Here is a 16,861-nt window from a genome sequence, read left to right on the forward strand (position 1 = left end):
TTAGCAAAAATCCGATTGAATCAAGAGTAACATTTTTTGTCATTGTTTTCAAGAGTCTGCAATGGACTCTCGATTCAAGCGACTTTTTTTCCAGTATCATCACTGAATAGCTTTGAGCCAGACAGTCATGAGCAACATCCGTCCGAATAGAACTGAGGAAACCCTCAACAAAAAGGTAGGCGAACTTGAATTTCAAGAGTGCCCAATGCCCAAATCGTTGCATTGAGGCTGAAAAATACTGAATGCGTGACGTTCTTAGTGCGTACGTAGATCGAAAAATGATTCGCCGACTCGAATTCGGTGCGTGTTATAATTAATTGAGGATGTGCTTTTTACTGCTGCCGAAACTGATGCATCTAACCTCCAGTGCTCAAGCTGTGCGGACCTTCGACCATCCATTACATACGACAATCCGTCGATTAGCGAAAGGACATGAACGGATCGTTTTATTGTTTATTGTTCCATTCCCCCTCAAATCTCCGATTTAGAAGTAGGTTCTCGACATGATCTATAGCGTCGTCAAACCCTGAACTACAGTGTATTAGACAATGCTGCCGCGCTGAGGAAGAACGCCGTATCTACATTCGAGAGTTGCCAAATTTCCCTTGATAAAACATGTATTTTTTATGGCATTCTTGGATATTTTTCCTTAAAATTTTCAAATATTTTAGATTAATTGCGCATAAAATTGTCTGAAAATTTTGGAAAATAATATATACAATTTTTCCAGAAAATTCGGTTTTTATTGAATGAAACTCGGCAGCGTCTGAAGGCTCATGCGGCGTTCTTCCTTAACAAGGCAGAATGCTTATACCTATATAATAAAATCCTCTTTTCGAAGGTGCCCGATACAATAAGGATATCAAAGTTTTACACTCTTTTTTAATACGCTATAAGTAACAAAATTCAACGCTAGATCTTAGTGATATAACTCAACTGAACTAAAATTGAACACTAAAATTGGACACTAGATACGGTACAATATTAAGCGTTCTGATACATGTTTCTTTAACCAAAATTTAACGTAGAACACGATTCGATTGGAATGTATAGTTTCCCCCAACATATTACGTGTTTGGCTCCGTTTCGCTAGATTTGGTTCCATTTAGGAATAATTGGACCGATTTTAGCAGAAAAGAAAAGAACATTTTTAATTCTATACAGAAACGCCATGTCTGGCATTCATTTTTCCTCATGCATGCATGAATAAATCCTGTCACAAACTTGTCTATGTGCTTGGGTTAGGTCCCTCTTCGGGTAGTTGGACCGACTTTAACCAAAGGAAACCACATTTTTTATTCATTACAGAAAAGTATGTGATTTCATAAATATTACCATGTTCTCGGTTTTACTAACACATAAACAGGAGGCAGAGCTATGCAACCTACTATACGGCATCAGCCTCCAAGGCAACGTGTTAATTTCCTACTGAGACACCGAAAAAAGGTGAAGTTGATTTAACATTCTGGACGTGAAAAAAGTGTACGAGAACTTATAAAATGCTGAATTACTCGCCACAGCAGTTAGTTTTACATCTTGGCACTGCTAAAGTAACTGCTGTAGCTGGTAATTCAGCATTTTATAGTTATCGCACACTTTTTTTACATCCAGAACGTTGAATCAACTTCACTTTTTTAGAGTGAAGATATTTTTTGTGTAACTTCAAATAAAGTTTGCCTATTTTGGTACTTACATGTACATCTGTGCGCCAATCGTGACCGAGGGGGGGGGGGGGGGGGGGTAAATTTATTTCATTTCAGTCATTACTCATTTCTATTCTTTTATAGCATGATGTTGTTCATCCTCTATTACTTTGGGTGAGGAAACTCCCCAGACATTCTAGGAAAAGAATCATACATGTTCTCAGTTTGACTATAATCGTGAAAAATGTCTGAAAATACTCGTAATGAGCCAGCATGATTCGCCGGCGAAGGCCAGGCGTCATGGATGGGCGCGCGAGAGGAAAATCCCAAAAATTTGAACCGGCTAATTTTCACGGGGCAATCAGACATATTTAAATCAAAAGGAGCTATATCCATTGTGACATGAGTCCGATCATGCATGTGTTCTTAAGGATTTCAGGGCTCATGACAGAATGGGTATAGTTCCTTTTGATTTAAATACGTCTAATTCTGTGAATGACCATCGTCGTTGGATGGAAAATTTCACATCCCTCTTAAAAAACCTTGAAGGCTATAAGTCACGGTCTCGAGCTTGATGTATTCTCTTCGCAATAAAAAAGCAAACAAAAATATCATAATTTAAAAAAAAAAAAAAAAAAAGTTTCCTTTGAAAAAACATGTTTTATCAAAGGAAATTTGGCAACTCTCGAATGATCATACGGCGTTTTTCCTTAGCACGGCAGACCAATAAATACTCAAATTTAAAAGGAAAATTATGGCGTGTCTGGTGATCCCTGGTAAAAATTGGCAGCAGAATGCGTGTTTCAAAATAATATATATACCGCTCTCTTTTTGTGCCGTAGTATCTTGATTTATTTTGCGAGAAAAGCTCCGTACTTTTAAAGGATGCCTGTCATTCTTAATATGTTGGAGAGCCTTCAATTTCTTTTGATACTGTGCAATACCTCTGATATAAAACAGTTGCTTCAGACGCCGTGGCAGGCTGCGGCGCGGCGGGCGGGCAGAGAGCGCGAAACGCAACGCATTGGCGCCTACAAACCTAACAGGGATACTTCATGCGTTGCGCAATGCGTGAAGTATCCCTGTTAGGTTTGTAGGCGCCAGTGCATCGCCGCTCCGCTTTGTGTTAGGCTCTAATATTTAATCTCGCGGAATCAGGGTTTTTCAACTCATGATTTTGAAATGTTTGCACACTCTGTATGGACGATTCTCGTTTTAATTGATGAAAAAAAAATATGTTTTAAGGGAAAATATAATGTGTGTTTTGTAAATATAAAGGTAGTTCCGTATCAAACTTAATGATTTCCAAAGCACACAAATTTCTGCACAATTTCTTATAGCCTTTTATAGCCAGTGGCGATAAAGTGTAAAGCCCGGCGATAGGAACTACAGCCCGACTGTATACTTTTTTATAGCTTCGTATAGGCCGGCTATATGATTTGCTCCGCTTTCTACAGCCAGCTATGTGATTTTCAATAGCCTTCTTTACTCGGCTATAAGAACTCCTATGCACTGAAAAAAAATTCTCGGCGTTTTTACCAAGGTCCGTTGGTACCTTTACCATCTCACTTTTTTTACCAATTATGGTCATTTTACCAAGATAGACTGGTAAGCTTACCTAAAAACCGGTATTTTTACTGTTTTTTTTTAGGTAAGAATACAACTTTTATTGGTAATCAATTCCCGGTAAGTTTGCCATTTTATCTCGGTAATTTTACCACAGTCGATGAAAAATATTGTCGTTTTTACCAAGGTCCAGTAAAATTACCGAGAAAATTCAATAATTTTACCGAGATTTCTCGGTAAAATTACCAATTCCATAAATGGTAATTTTACCAAGAAAAACTGGGATCAAATAGAACGCTGAATTCATGGTAATTTTACCCTTTTCTTAGTAAATACACCGAGATTTATTTTTCAGTGCACCAGGGATGCATAATGGCAACGCAGCGGTGACTCACGCCGGGGGACGTCAGGAATCAGGCCTGCATTCGGATGACAGGTCGGCGCTAAGGGCAACAACTAACCGCCGCGTCCCCCACCTGCCGGCCAGCGGCGATATAAAATCCGGGGGGCAGCAGGACCCGCCATCAGTCTCTCGATTCCTCAGTGACGTTGGAGTTTTGGAAAACCCCCCGAAAATGAGCAAGTACGTGTTTGTGTTGTGCGTCGTGGCCGCCCTGGCCGCAGTCGTCTCCTCCGCCGACGACTTCTACTCGGACAAGTACGACAATATCGACCTGGACTCCATCCTGGCCAGCAAACGCCTCATCCGCAACTACATGAACTGCTTCCAGGGCAAATCCCCGTGCACTCCCGAGGGAACCTATCTCAACCGTGAGTACATGTGCAATCATTCGGGCCATAAGAACGTATCGATGTACAAAGTGCGAAACCACGTATCGTCACCTTCCGGCCAAAATATCATAAGTGCACGTCTAAAAAGTTCCGCCGCCGTTTCATTTTTTTACAGAGAAATTGTTGGTTGAATCTGTTTGGAAATTCCACTGAATTTTATCGGCACCACGAAGAAAAGTCCGTGAAGTTTTCGGACAGCTTGGTAGAATAATTTCCCCGTAATAGAATAAACTGGCGGCGGAAAAATTTGAACGTCGCATGGCGCTTGTGATACTTAGGCCGAAAGTTGACGATCTACTGAAAAAAAAATTTCTGGCTGTATTAATGTAACTTAAAGCGTCGTTTCTTGTCGACAATATTTGGGTTTTTTTTCACGGATTTAACTTAAAGTCAGTTTTTTTGGTAACCGAAACGTTGTTTTGGTTTCGTTTTTTCAACTTAAACTGAATGATAACTAAATGACGCTTTTTTAGCTAAAAAAAACTGATATTGAGAAAAATCTACACAAATATAACCCTTCTTAAAAAAAAAAAAAAAAAAAAAAAAAAAAAAAAAAAGTCGACAAGAAACAACGTTTTAAGTGCTAAACATGTTTTTCAGTTTATTTCCGTTTGCAGAGTTGCAGACTTCCTGTCGTGCTTCATTTTTTCATCGGAAAACTAGTCAATTTAATTTCTTGACAACTACCTTAATTTTTCCTCTTTATTAGTATAACACAGTCTTGTAATTTCGGGGTATAAAGTTGACTTGCTTCTCTTTGAAAAAATAAAATTGGAGGAGAGATTTTGAAAGACCGCCATGGAGATACGAGGTTTTCCACTTTTGGTCATCGATGTACAGGGCTTCAACCACTGCGGGATCATGTCTATAGGTTAAAATGAGATATTTTTTCTCCAAAGTTTTTTTCTTCTTTTATTCAAGAAGTGCCCCCGGATAGACCTATGATCCCCCTTCTCAACTTTATTCCTAAAAATTGTCGTTTTTCTGGCTATTGACGACGTCCGTGAACCAAAAAATGTCGATATTTCAAGTTAGAGGACAATTTCAGACATTTTAGAGGGTCTTGGATCTTTCAGGGTAAAAGCTTGTCTTTTTGATCAACGAAGGAGCTATTTTCAGGGCACCATTACACCAGCCACAAAAAATCTCGCAGAATGGTTGCGGGAATTATTTTTCTCCGGTAATTTCTTTTTAAAAAATTCGAGATAATAATTAGAAATCAAGTTTTTGTGATATTCTGGAAAATTTGAAAGGTCATATATCCAACCAGTGGAGAAGTTTTACAGCTTCTAACGAGAGACGTGCCATGGTTTCGTAAACTCATACCTTCTATCTCTCTTTTCCCACTTTTTATCGTGCCTCGCTGTGGAGCGTGTTTTAGACCCCGATGGATTGGGGTAGGAGAGGTCTCATTTTCGATACGACCATGAGTAAGACACAACCCCCCCCCCCCCCCCATTAACCCAGTTTGGCGTAAAACTTGGAAATATACGTGAAATTTACAGTAGTTGTAATATAAGGGGAAAATTATTCTAAATTCTAATTTGAAATTCTCAAGGGACCAAATCACCGCATTGTACTGTAAGTTCATGCATGCGCTTCGTCGGAACAAAAATGAACGGAGCCGCTCACTGGAAAAAAATGTCTCTTGGACCCGGAGTCTAGATTCTCATAAAATTTGACAAGAATAAATACTCTCGATTCAATCGGATATTTCCTTGAATCAAAGGGAGATCTACTTAAATTAGTAAGAGGCTTAGCTCTCGATTCAAGCAAAAATCTGATTGAATCAAGAGTATTTTTTCTTGTCAAACTTTTCAAGAGTCGGACCCTGGATCCAAGAGACGTTTTTTTCCAGTGCTTGCAACTTATCTTTAACGATATAAATAGTGTTACTATCTGTGGCAATCTCATTTTTTTTATTTTTTATTTTAATTAGTTACAAGTGAGCTTTCACAATGAAAATATACACTTTGTTTCTAACTAAGTGAAGAGAAAATACAAACAACAGAGCAGCAAAAAATTATTTTCTTCAAAAATTTTTCAATGAAAATAGTTCTACTTGGAGAAAAAAACTTCGTGCGTGGGACCCGAACTTCGGTGATCCATATTGTCACCCCTTTGACGTAAGGGCGTACCTCGATTTACACATGAACCCTACTCTTCGTATGACTCTTTGCTCTCCAGGGCTTATGTGGAAATTGACATACGCCCTTACGTGACGCAGTGGATCGAGTCGGACATGAAATTTTTACCTGAAGATGCAAATTTTGACGTTTAACTCGTCGGTATTTGAAATTTTAAGGGTGCTTCTAGAAGAAAATTTCATGAGAAAACCAATGGAACCACTTTTAAAACCTCAAAGTTCTTTTATGGACGGAGTTATAAGCTTTTAAAGTTTCCAAATTTTGTCCGACCTCTCCCATTAACTCGATCCACTGTGCGTCAGAGGAGCGACGATATGACTTGCGGGCCGATTATTGAAACTTATAGACAAAGTTATAGACAAAGACGAAAAAAGGGATTTGGAGGGATCCTATTGGTGGAGGCAGGTGGTGGCAATGGACATGGGAGGTAGGTAATGGACTAACTAACGGCAACCCACTAAAGACCCGACAGTTAGTCCATCATTTTCTTCCTTAGTCTATAAGAACCAACCATGTCAACCAATAGGATCGCTCCATACTCCTTATGTCTTCTTTGTCTATCGCTTTGTCCATCAGTTTCAATAATCGGCCCGCGCTGGTACTTTGGTTGAATATTTCATAGGGTTTACCTCACCTTTACGTTTACTATTACAGAGGTCTTGCCCGAGGCATTGAAAACCGAATGCGCCAAGTGCACTGAGAAACAGCGTGAGGGTGCAGTGAAAGCCATCAAGAAGCTGTCGGCGGAATACCCGGAGGAATGGAAGGAGATCACGGACAAGCTTGACCCCACCGGAGAGCAGTATGCCAAGTTCAAGGCACGTTTCCCATGAGCTCGACCCTCGTCTCTCACGGGTCCTTTCCCCTCATCCTGAAGAAAGACTGAACCTACTTAAGTTTAATATACTCATTGTCAGCTCCATGTGCGATGACATCTAGTTCCCAATACGCCAATCACTATTTTTTCGTTTGTTTGTGTCTACTTGTACCTGTTAATTTTATGAATAAAAGTTCAGTTTCCTGAAACAATCTTCTCAAGCTATTTCATTCAGACCGTTCTGTTCATTTTTGACGCAAATCGTCGTTTCACGTACAAAGGAACGTTACTCCATTCCAAAGCTGGAAAATTGACTCAAACAATTCAATTTATTTCACAAGAACATACATGTAAATTTTTTGTCCAAAATGTATCCAATTTTTGCATTAAATCCAAAAAAAATCGGTGAAATTTTCAGTCGCAAATTCTCGAAATTCTCTCGGCAAAAATTCAATTTGTGAGAGGAACTTTGACAACATTGGAATGTGGTTACGTTTTTTAGGAGAACGACGTAATGAATGCACATTTGGGGATCATAGGTGAATTGACTTCGTGTATTTCGATGTACGACACCATATTTGTAATTTTCTAGTGCATTGTAATCTATGAAGCTTATTTAAACCTTTTTTTTAAAAAAAAAAATTAGAATTTTTCATATAAAATTCCTGCCGAAAATTCCTGAAAATGAAAATTATCTTTTTTATATTTTGCTCCTCTTCCAGAATTTTTCGTATTTATTCGTACCGTGTAGGCTCATAAAAATATGAAAAAGTATTGCTACGTTGCGTTTTCTTCGCATTTTCTGGGTTTTTCTACTTCTTATTCAGTAAAAAATGTCTTTCATCGCATCATTTCCTATTGATATTATGTCACAACAGTACATCTTATTGTTTAAATTCAATATAGACAAGGGCTCGTAAAAATATTCAATAATTATTACTGATATATATTGAGCAAATTACTTACCCCTCAATTTCTGCTCGGAAAATTTGCAACTTTAGGGAATTCAGTATATTCTTGACGGTGCGTCATTGTAGATAGTGCCAACGAAACAGTTTTCTATACGTAAAACCCTTAAAACTTCACATGTTCCCGGATTTTTCCGCAGGTGAAACAAACAACTCGTAGTTTTTTTTTCAAGATATATTATTACTGGCTTTTCCCTCGAAAAATCATGTACGACGGGAGATTCGCAAAGTCGCATATTAAAATTGTAATTTCTTACTTTATATGAGGGTCTTGTAGGACAAGGCGCATAAGTGCAGTTTTTGCCATTTCAAGAAAAGTGCGTTTTAAGTTTCTAAATTATTTGAAGCCATTATGGCGGAAAGAAAGTTTAAACTGACTTTTTGATGCTTAAAAATTTAAATTTGGGAGAACATTTTTCACATGCAGAATATGCATTAAGACTAATTTTACTTGAAATCATTAACATCTCATTTTTTTTCAAAAACTGCACTCATCCACCTTGTCCTCCAAGCCCCTCAAATGGGCCTTCGGTACTCATAACCAACGTCAATGATTTCCATTACATAAAGGATCTCCAATTTTTCCACAGAACTTGAAAATCGCTCCCTCGAAATATTTACTTCTCCAATCATTAAGTTCTCTTTTCCCACAGACCATCGTGCACGCAGTAATTAAAGCCGAGCACTGTAATAAACTCATCAGAGAGTATTTTCAAGTGGAAAAAATGACGCATTCCAATTCAAAACCATAATTCCTTCCCGAGGGAATCCCGTGAGAAAATCTATGTGTTGCTTTCCTCAATTAAATTTTAAACTGCCGTGCTAAGGAAAAAAGCCGTATGAACTTTCGAAAGTTGCCAAATTTCCCTGGATAAAACATGTATTTTTGACAACATTCAAGCAAATTTTTCATTGATATTTTCAGGTATTTTAGATTAAATTGAGTACAACATTGTCTGAAATTTTTGGAAAATAATATTCGCAATGTGCCCAGTGAATTCGGTTTTTATCGAAGGAAACTTGACAACGTCTACAGGCTCATACGGCGTTCTTCCTCAGCAGTAAACGCCCACGCCCTCCCGGTGCAGCTGCAAGGTGTGAGCGGTACTTTGTAATCCACGCGCGAAGATGTAACGGCTCATTTATTTCGCTGATGACGAAGATTTTACATAAAGTGAATTTTAATCGACCGATTATGAGGATGCATAGGAAAACTGCTACAAACCAGAGCTAGGTATGACCGTGAAGTGTCATTTGGCGGGCATGCTGGCAGATTTGCGGTCAACGAAGTTATGCACCTCATTTTTCGGCCTTGATGCTGGTGATGCTTGATGCGGTTGAAGACTGGCTATTAAAATTTACAGGTTCATGTGGACGTCATTAGTGCAAATTTAAGCACACGGAAAAAGAAGTGTGGTAAGTTATACTGTAATCCTACATGATTTTGGATCCAAGTTTTATTTCTGCTAGCATTTGCTACACCCTGGTAGATATTATGTTTAAAAGAACGATTAATGCAGGGATTTGATTGCAGTTATCCAAACGCTCACCCGTCACAAAAGTATTTCACAAGTTTTTTCCGTAGAAAAAGAGCACATCTATTATAGCAGATCCAAGGGCAACTATATGAGGGGCACGAGGACAAGGAGCATAGGTGCAGTTTTTGAAAAAAAATTGCTGCTGAAGAGGGATGAGTAAAAATTTTATTAATTTTCTTCGCCTCATCTGTTAAATTCCGAACGATTTTAAGATGCGCTTTTTTGAGAAAAAAAAATTAGTCAATAAAATTTTGGAGACCCGCACAAGAAGACATATCAATAAAAAATACTTAGAACTCACTTGCGCATATAAATTTTTTTAAAACAATTTGTGTGATGATTTCTCATGAAGAGCAAATGTTCAATTTGAATGTTTCAAACTTTTTCAAGAAATATTATAAAAAAAACTACGCGCAAGGGATTTTTAAGTATTTTTTATTAGAAAAAAATAGAAAAGCGAAATTTTAAGCCTGCAACGACCTTCGCCAACGCCCCCGCAGAACGCTAGTCCGGCAACGCCGCGCGAAGAAACAGTGACGACGAGGTGACGATACTTCACGCAGCGGCGGGGGCGGCGGCGGCGCCTAATTTGAAAATGAATTCAGGCCTCGTTCAAGATCCCGGTAACGAAATCAGGAAGTAACATCGTAATCACGAGTACAGTGCATAATCGAATGAGCTCTGATTGTTAAACGCAATCGAATTAGCTCGAAGCCGCCGCGGGGAAGGGGGGGGGGGTCGAACGACCCTGTAGCAGAGGGCCGGGTCCGGGGAGGGCGATCGCAGGCGGCGCACGGTGGATCGAGTCGATACTGCCGTGCCAAGGAAGAACGCCGTTTGAACATTCGAGAGTTGCCAAATTTCTCCGGATAAAACATGTATTTTTGAGGAAGCTGGTGCATATTTTTCATTGATATTTTTAGACAATTTATATAAAATTGAGAAGAAAATCGTGTGAAAAATCGGAAGAGAAATGTTAGCAAACTTGCGACTGAAAATTCGTGATTTACCAAAGGAAATTTGGCAACGCCTGAAGGTTCTACGGCGTCCTTCCTAAACACGGCAGAATAGGAGAGCTCGGACATAGTTTTGAAATTTTAAAAGCTTATAACTCGGTTTATACACTGAAAAAAAAAACTCCGGCCGTGGGAGCCGAAATTACGGGCTATATAGAGATACCGTTCGTTTCGGGCTCAAAGGCCAGAAATTCCGGCTGCTGGAGCCGTAACTTCGATTGCTCCGGGTTCAGAGGCCGAAGCTACGGCTCCAGCAGCCGGAATTTTCGGCCTTTGAGCCCGGAACGGACGGTATCTCTATATAGCCCGTAATTGCGGCTTCCATGGCCGGAGTTTTTTTCTCAGTGTACAAGACTTTAAGGTTCTCAAAGTGGTTCCATTGGTTTCCTCGTGAAATTTTCTTCTTTAAGCGTCCCTTGGAATATAACATGTGACGAATTGAACACCAAAACTTGCGGTATTGCTAAAAAATGTCATGTGCGAGCTCCTTGATAGACTGGATTGACTACTGTGCGGCGGAGACTGATCTCCACTCCAAAGGGACTCGCCCTGCGCCCTCTAACGACACCTCCGAACTGCCGAACGCAATCAAATCAACGGCTTTAACTTTGTATCCGCCAGCTTACGTCCCCCCACCCCTCCCGGATCCCCCACCGTCACAGACCGTAATCTCCCGCGATGCCGAGTTGTGCGAGGAGATCCTTCATCAATCACGTCACGTGCGCCACGTCATGGGAGGGGTCTACAATAGCGTGACGTCACGCGCGAATCAGTGAGTGGCGTCAATTTTTCGAAAATTTGACAACATTTTTATTGGTTAAAGCAATCACGTCACGTGCGCCACGTCATGGGAGGGGTCTACAATAGCGTGACGTCACGCGCGAATCGGTGAGTGGCGTCAATTTTTCGAAAATTTGACAACATTTTTATTGGTTAAAGCAATCACGTCACGTGCGCCACGTCATGGGAGGGGTCTATAAAAGCGTGACGTCACGCGCGAATCAGTGAGTGGCGTCAATTTTTCGAAAATTTGACAACATTATAGTGGGAAAAGAATCGCGGAAGAAGGCGGCGCGGCGTGGACGTTCAGCGGGCTGATTGTTAAAAGTGATAGACAAAGCGATAGACAAAAAAGACATAAGGAGTATGCTGCCGTGCTGAGGAAAAACGTCGTATGAGCCTTCAGACGTTGCAAAGTTTCAGTCGATAAAAACCGAATTTCCTGGGAAAACTGTGAATATTTTTCCCCATCATTTTCGGACAATTTTGAACGCAATTTAATCTAAAATATCTGAAGATTTCGAGGGAAAATATATGCACAAATGTCGTCAAATGTGAATATTTTATCATGGGAAATTTGGCAACTCTCGAATGTTCATACGGCGTTTTTCCTTAGCACAGCTGAGTATGGAGCGATCTTATGGGTTGAAATAATTATAAGTAAAGGGTCTCTCGTGGGTTGCCGGGTGTTAGTTCAGTACCTACCTCCATTATTGCCTATCGCAACCACCCGCTTCCACCAATAGGATCCCTCCATATCCTTTTTGTCATATTTGTATGGCTTTGCCTACAAATTTCAGCAATCAGCCCGGTTGGCGGCAGGAACTGGAGGAGAAGAACAGAAGGTGTCATTTGCCTGATATCGCGAGAGGTAAATGATTCCGATGCATGGAAGTAATAACGAACTTGCTCCTTAGGACAAAAATGATTCCTTCGAGGGAAAGTATGTGTTCTCCTTCAAAAGGAGCGGCTCTGTTAGGAAAAGGTGATAAGTCAGCGAGCGAAAGTTTCTTTTTTTAAGGAAGCAGGTAGTTGTTGAAGACTCTAACATTTTCTTTTCTGAAGAAGAGAAAGACAGGATGACGAAGTAGTTACATGTTCGCGGGTAGTTTCGATACAGGAAACGAATGTTCCTTCCCCAGGAGTGGAAGGTTGTTCCTTGATACGATTATATAGGGACCTAGGCCAGCAAACATTTCTCACCTAAGCAACCAGTCAGTGAGGAAGAGAAGAATATTTTCTCGCCTAAACATTAACTAGTTGCTCAAGGAAGAGATATTTTGTCTCCAGAGCAAAAATTTGGTGCCTAAGAGAGGAATGTTGTGAATCGGTTCCTAAGCACAAACTAGTTGCCCAGGAGAGGAAACATGTCTATCCTCTGCATTGAATAGCTGTGGTAGAGAGAAATGTTTTCTCTCAAGAGCAACTAGTTGGTACTTGGGAGAGGAACGTATCCGTTCCAAGGCACAAACTAGTAGACCAAGAAACGCTCACAGCATTTCAAGTTTCTACCTCAATTTGTACAAAATTTACAGCATGGATGGTGCTGGATATGCGATACTTATGGATCATCTCGTAGAGTGAGCATTTTAAAAATGCTTTAAACATCATAAAAATGAAGTAGTGGTTCCCATTCGATTCAGTGGCGAGGCGTGAATGATAGATTATCGACATTCACTCATTTAAAGCTATGGTGAAGAATCGATCGTCAAGGTGTTCGTTGCGAACACCCCGTTTAACGATCTTTTTTCATGGGTTTAAAAGGAAGATCAATGGATATATCGCATCGCACGCCACGCCACTAATTCGATTAGGTTATCAACTAACTGAGATTACTTTTTTCGAAATCTATTTTAGAGAGCAAAGTGGTCCCTATGCGTGCGCCGCAGGGATTACAAGGGCTGTTAAACGATACCGGTCAATTTGCATACGGCAGTGTGCCTTCATTTTCGTCTGATACTGTGCAATACTTCTGTGGCGGAATAGTTGCTCAGAGTGCCTTCAAGAGTTTTGCATTGACACGATGGCAGAAGGCAGAGGATCACGATTGCCGCGAGAGTGAGATTACACTCGGGCGCGTTTGCAATGACACATTTACTCATCATCGACGTCAAGGGAACAAACATTCATACCTGAATTTGCGACGTTGCAAGTTTTTCACTGCTTATTTTTCTCGGGTAGCAGCTAACATGAACATTCTAAAATCAGCCGATATTATATCCATAGGAGATGATGGAAAATATGATTTTAATGTTTCATTCAAGTCTGTTTGTACATGCTCCTGCTAAAAAGGGGAAAAGAAGTACACTGAAAAAAATTCTCGGCGTTTTTACCAAGGTTCGTTGGTACCTTTACCATCTCACTTGTTTTACCAATTATTGGTAATTTTTCCAAGACAGACTGGTAAGCTTACCTAAAAACCGATATTTTTACTGTTTTTTCAGGTAAGAATACCACTTTTATTGGTAATTAATTCCCGGTAACTTTGCCATTTTATCACGGGAGTTCTACCACAGTCGATAAAAAATATTGGCGTTTTTACCGCGGTCCAGTAAAATTACCGAGAAAGTCAATAATTTTACCGGGATTCCTCGGTAAAATTACCAATTCCATAAACGGTAATTTTACAAAGAAAAAACTGGGATCAAATAGAACTCTGAATTCTTGGTAATTCTACCCTTTTCTTAGTAAATACACCGAGATTTTTTTTCCAGTGTATGAGTATAGACCTTCGAAAGAACTAAAACGGTTCTGAATTGATGCTGAAGAAAATCATTAAATATGTTTCGGTGGCGTGACTCCTCAAGTACAAAACGAGGGCATGGAAGGCAAGCACGAGCGTCAGTTCAAATGCAAGTGCAAGTTCTGGCGATAAAGTGCACTTTTATGGCCACAATGAGAAAACACTTATCTCCATTTGCGATGTTGCAGACTCCCTGTTAAATTTTATTTTCTCCTCGGAAAACTAGAGAACGAAATTTTTCGAAAACTTCCTAGATTTTTTTCCTCTGTCAAAAGCGTACTCTGTATCAATTTCAAGCTGTAAAGTTGGTTTGTTTCTCTTCAAAAAAAATTATAGGATCTAAGATTTTAAAACACCGCAAGCGAGATACGCGGTTCCGCACTTTGGCCGTCGACTTACTGATTCGTTTTTTCAGGTTTCAAGTACGGGTATTTTTGGAAGTTTCAGCCAGCGTCTTACTTGCCCGGAAACATTTTCGTGCTGTGAAAGAGAGAAGTCTGCACTGCAATGCTAAGGAAAAACGACATATGAACATTCGAGAGTTGCCAAATTTCCCTCGATAAAAATGTAATTTTGACGAAATTAATGCATATTTTTCCATGAAACTTTCAGATGTTTTAGACTAAATTACATACAAAATCGTGTGAAAAGTTTGGGAAAAATATTCACAATTCGCTCAATAAATTCGGTTTTTATCGAAGGTAGTTTGGCAACTTCTGAAGGTTTATACGGCGTTTTTCCTTAGTACGGCAGCACAGACTTCTCTCTTTCACAGCACGAAAATGTTTCCGGGCAAGTAAGACGCTGGCTGAAACTTCCGAAAATACCCGTACTTGAAACCTTAAGAAATGAATCAGTAGGTCTAAATCGGGTATATTTCGAAAATTGAAATCATGTTTTTTGAAATCCTCCTCGGGGAGCACTTTGCTCCCCATAGACTCGCGTACACAGAGCCTCTGCAGCAAAGTGTATTCAAAGCTCAATCGCAGGGACGCAGTTATACTCCCTTGATATAGCCCATCAGCCACGCTACGTAAAAAACCAGTAAGTGCATTCCGATTCGACCCTCAAAGTACACAACAATAAACGCTTCCCACGGCTCACATTAAAGTGCACTCAGTGCTCTCTCAGAAAACATGGCAGCCGTTGGCGGGCGGGTGAAACTGCCGAAAATATCCATAGCGGCGGGTTAGAGTGCAGGCGGAAATGCTGCCGTGATAAGGAAAAACGCCGTATGAACCCCCCGGCGTTGCCAAATTTCCTTTGATAAAACACGATTTTCCTGGCAAACTTATGAATATTTTCGTTCCAATTTTGCAGATTATTTTGCTGGCAGTTTCCACTAAAGTTCCTAAAAATTTCAAGGAAAAAGATTCATAACTTTCCTCACAAATGGACATTCTATCGAAGGAAATTTGGCAACTCTCGAATGTTCATACGGCGTTTTTTCTTAGCGCGGCAGAATGGGGAGCGGGGTGCGGTGTGCGGTAGCGAGGCGTTAGAGAGGTAGAAAGCGAAGAGCTCCAGAAATTCGATTACCCGATGAACCCCATTAACTCCTTCCCTTCCCCGACGCCTCCAAGAGCTTTGTCGCGACTACCTGCTACCCTCGCGGCTTGCGGGGGAGGGACGAGGAGGGGGAGCTTTCATCCGAGTGGGGCTGGGGTGGGGGCGGAGGGGGTGAGGATGACATTGTTGATCAGCCTCCGAGCGCGCGGCACTCTGCACTCCATCAAGCTCCGTGGCTTGAATTTTAAGCGAGGCTTTCTGCCGCTTAACGCTTCAAGCTCTAACCTTTCTTTCGCCCAGGTCGGGTCCTTCCTACCGACTTGGATCCTAGTCGCAGTTCTCCAACCAATCTTTTATATGGACGTATTTCTACCAAACAGACCTTTGTGGAGGTGAGAAATATGGGGTGTGCTCGTCGAAGCTGCATAAGAAGCAATGTAAAAGTGGGCGTGATTCCTTTTGAAGAATTGGAAAAGCGGGATTTTACATTCTATCAAACAGACCTATGTGCAAACTGAATGCGGAACTCATGAGCCGCGGGCATGGCAAGAGAGCCTTGTGCACAGGACTCATGAGTTAAAGACACGGATCCGCGGCTCGGAGTCTCCATCGTCGCCGCTGACGTCACTGGCGTTTTATTATTCTCATTCACTCTTACGGCCAGAGAACTAACGAGCACACCCCATATTCCTCACCTCGACATAGGTCTCTTTGGTAGAAATACGTCCATATGATCCACGTTTACCAGAAAGGAACCAAGCCACATTAGCTATTCCCAAATTTAACTGGGAAAGCGCCTTCTAAAATTTCCCCCCTTTTTCGGTATTCGATTCTACCATCGAACCAAGATTTAAGTGGAAGCTTATAATAACAGAAAACTCAGGAAAAAATTTCAAGTTGAGTATAGGAACCGTTCTCGAGTTACGGGGGGGCAAAGGGGTCAAACTTCGGCCTTATTTTTCGCTATTTTCTTGTTGAATCGATGTATTTACGGGGGTTTTATCGTTGTTTACACATGTTATACACACCGGTTCCTACGTATTTTAACAGGCAAAATTGAGTTTTAATGTTAACGAGTCGATATTTCGGTCGGTCATATCGATTTTTTTAAGATTCTTTACGGGAAATCGACGATTTTTTGAGATTCCTTACGGAAAATCGACGATTTTTTGAGATTTTTAGTGTTCATTTTTTAGTCATGGATGACTAAATGCACCTAATATTACTGTAGTACACCGACATCTACGTAAAGTTTCTTGTAGAATCGAATTTTAACGTTAACGAGTCGATATATCAATCGCTTATATAACGAATATTTGCAATTTTTTAGGAAAATCAATGA

At 40.4% G+C, this 16,861-nt stretch overlaps 1 protein-coding gene across 1 annotated transcript; it reads left to right on the forward strand.

Annotated features, from left to right (window-relative positions):
* The first annotated feature begins 3,719 nt into the window (after positions 1-3,719).
* Positions 3,720-7,177, forward strand: LOC109031385 (ejaculatory bulb-specific protein 3). The gene is made up of 2 exons (XM_019042867.2): positions 3,720-3,980; positions 6,803-7,177. The coding sequence occupies exons 1-2, from the start codon at positions 3,785-3,787 to the stop codon at positions 6,979-6,981; spliced, it is 375 nt and encodes a 124-aa protein (XP_018898412.1). The 5' UTR covers positions 3,720-3,784; the 3' UTR covers positions 6,982-7,177.
* The last annotated feature ends 9,684 nt before the right edge of the window (positions 7,178-16,861 follow it).

Source organism: Bemisia tabaci, chromosome 6 (assembly GCF_918797505.1).
Source record: "Bemisia tabaci chromosome 6, PGI_BMITA_v3".
Taxonomy (NCBI): Eukaryota; Metazoa; Arthropoda; class Insecta; order Hemiptera; family Aleyrodidae; genus Bemisia; species Bemisia tabaci.

Coding starts and splice junctions, on each gene's coding strand:
- LOC109031385 (XM_019042867.2), top strand. CDS start 3,785: ATGAGCAAGTACGTGTTTGTGTTGTGCGTCGTGGCCGCCCTGGCCGCA. Junction 3,981..6,802: donor CGAGGGAACCTATCTCAACC/GTGAGTACATGT, acceptor TTACTATTACAG/AGGTCTTGCCCGAGGCATTG.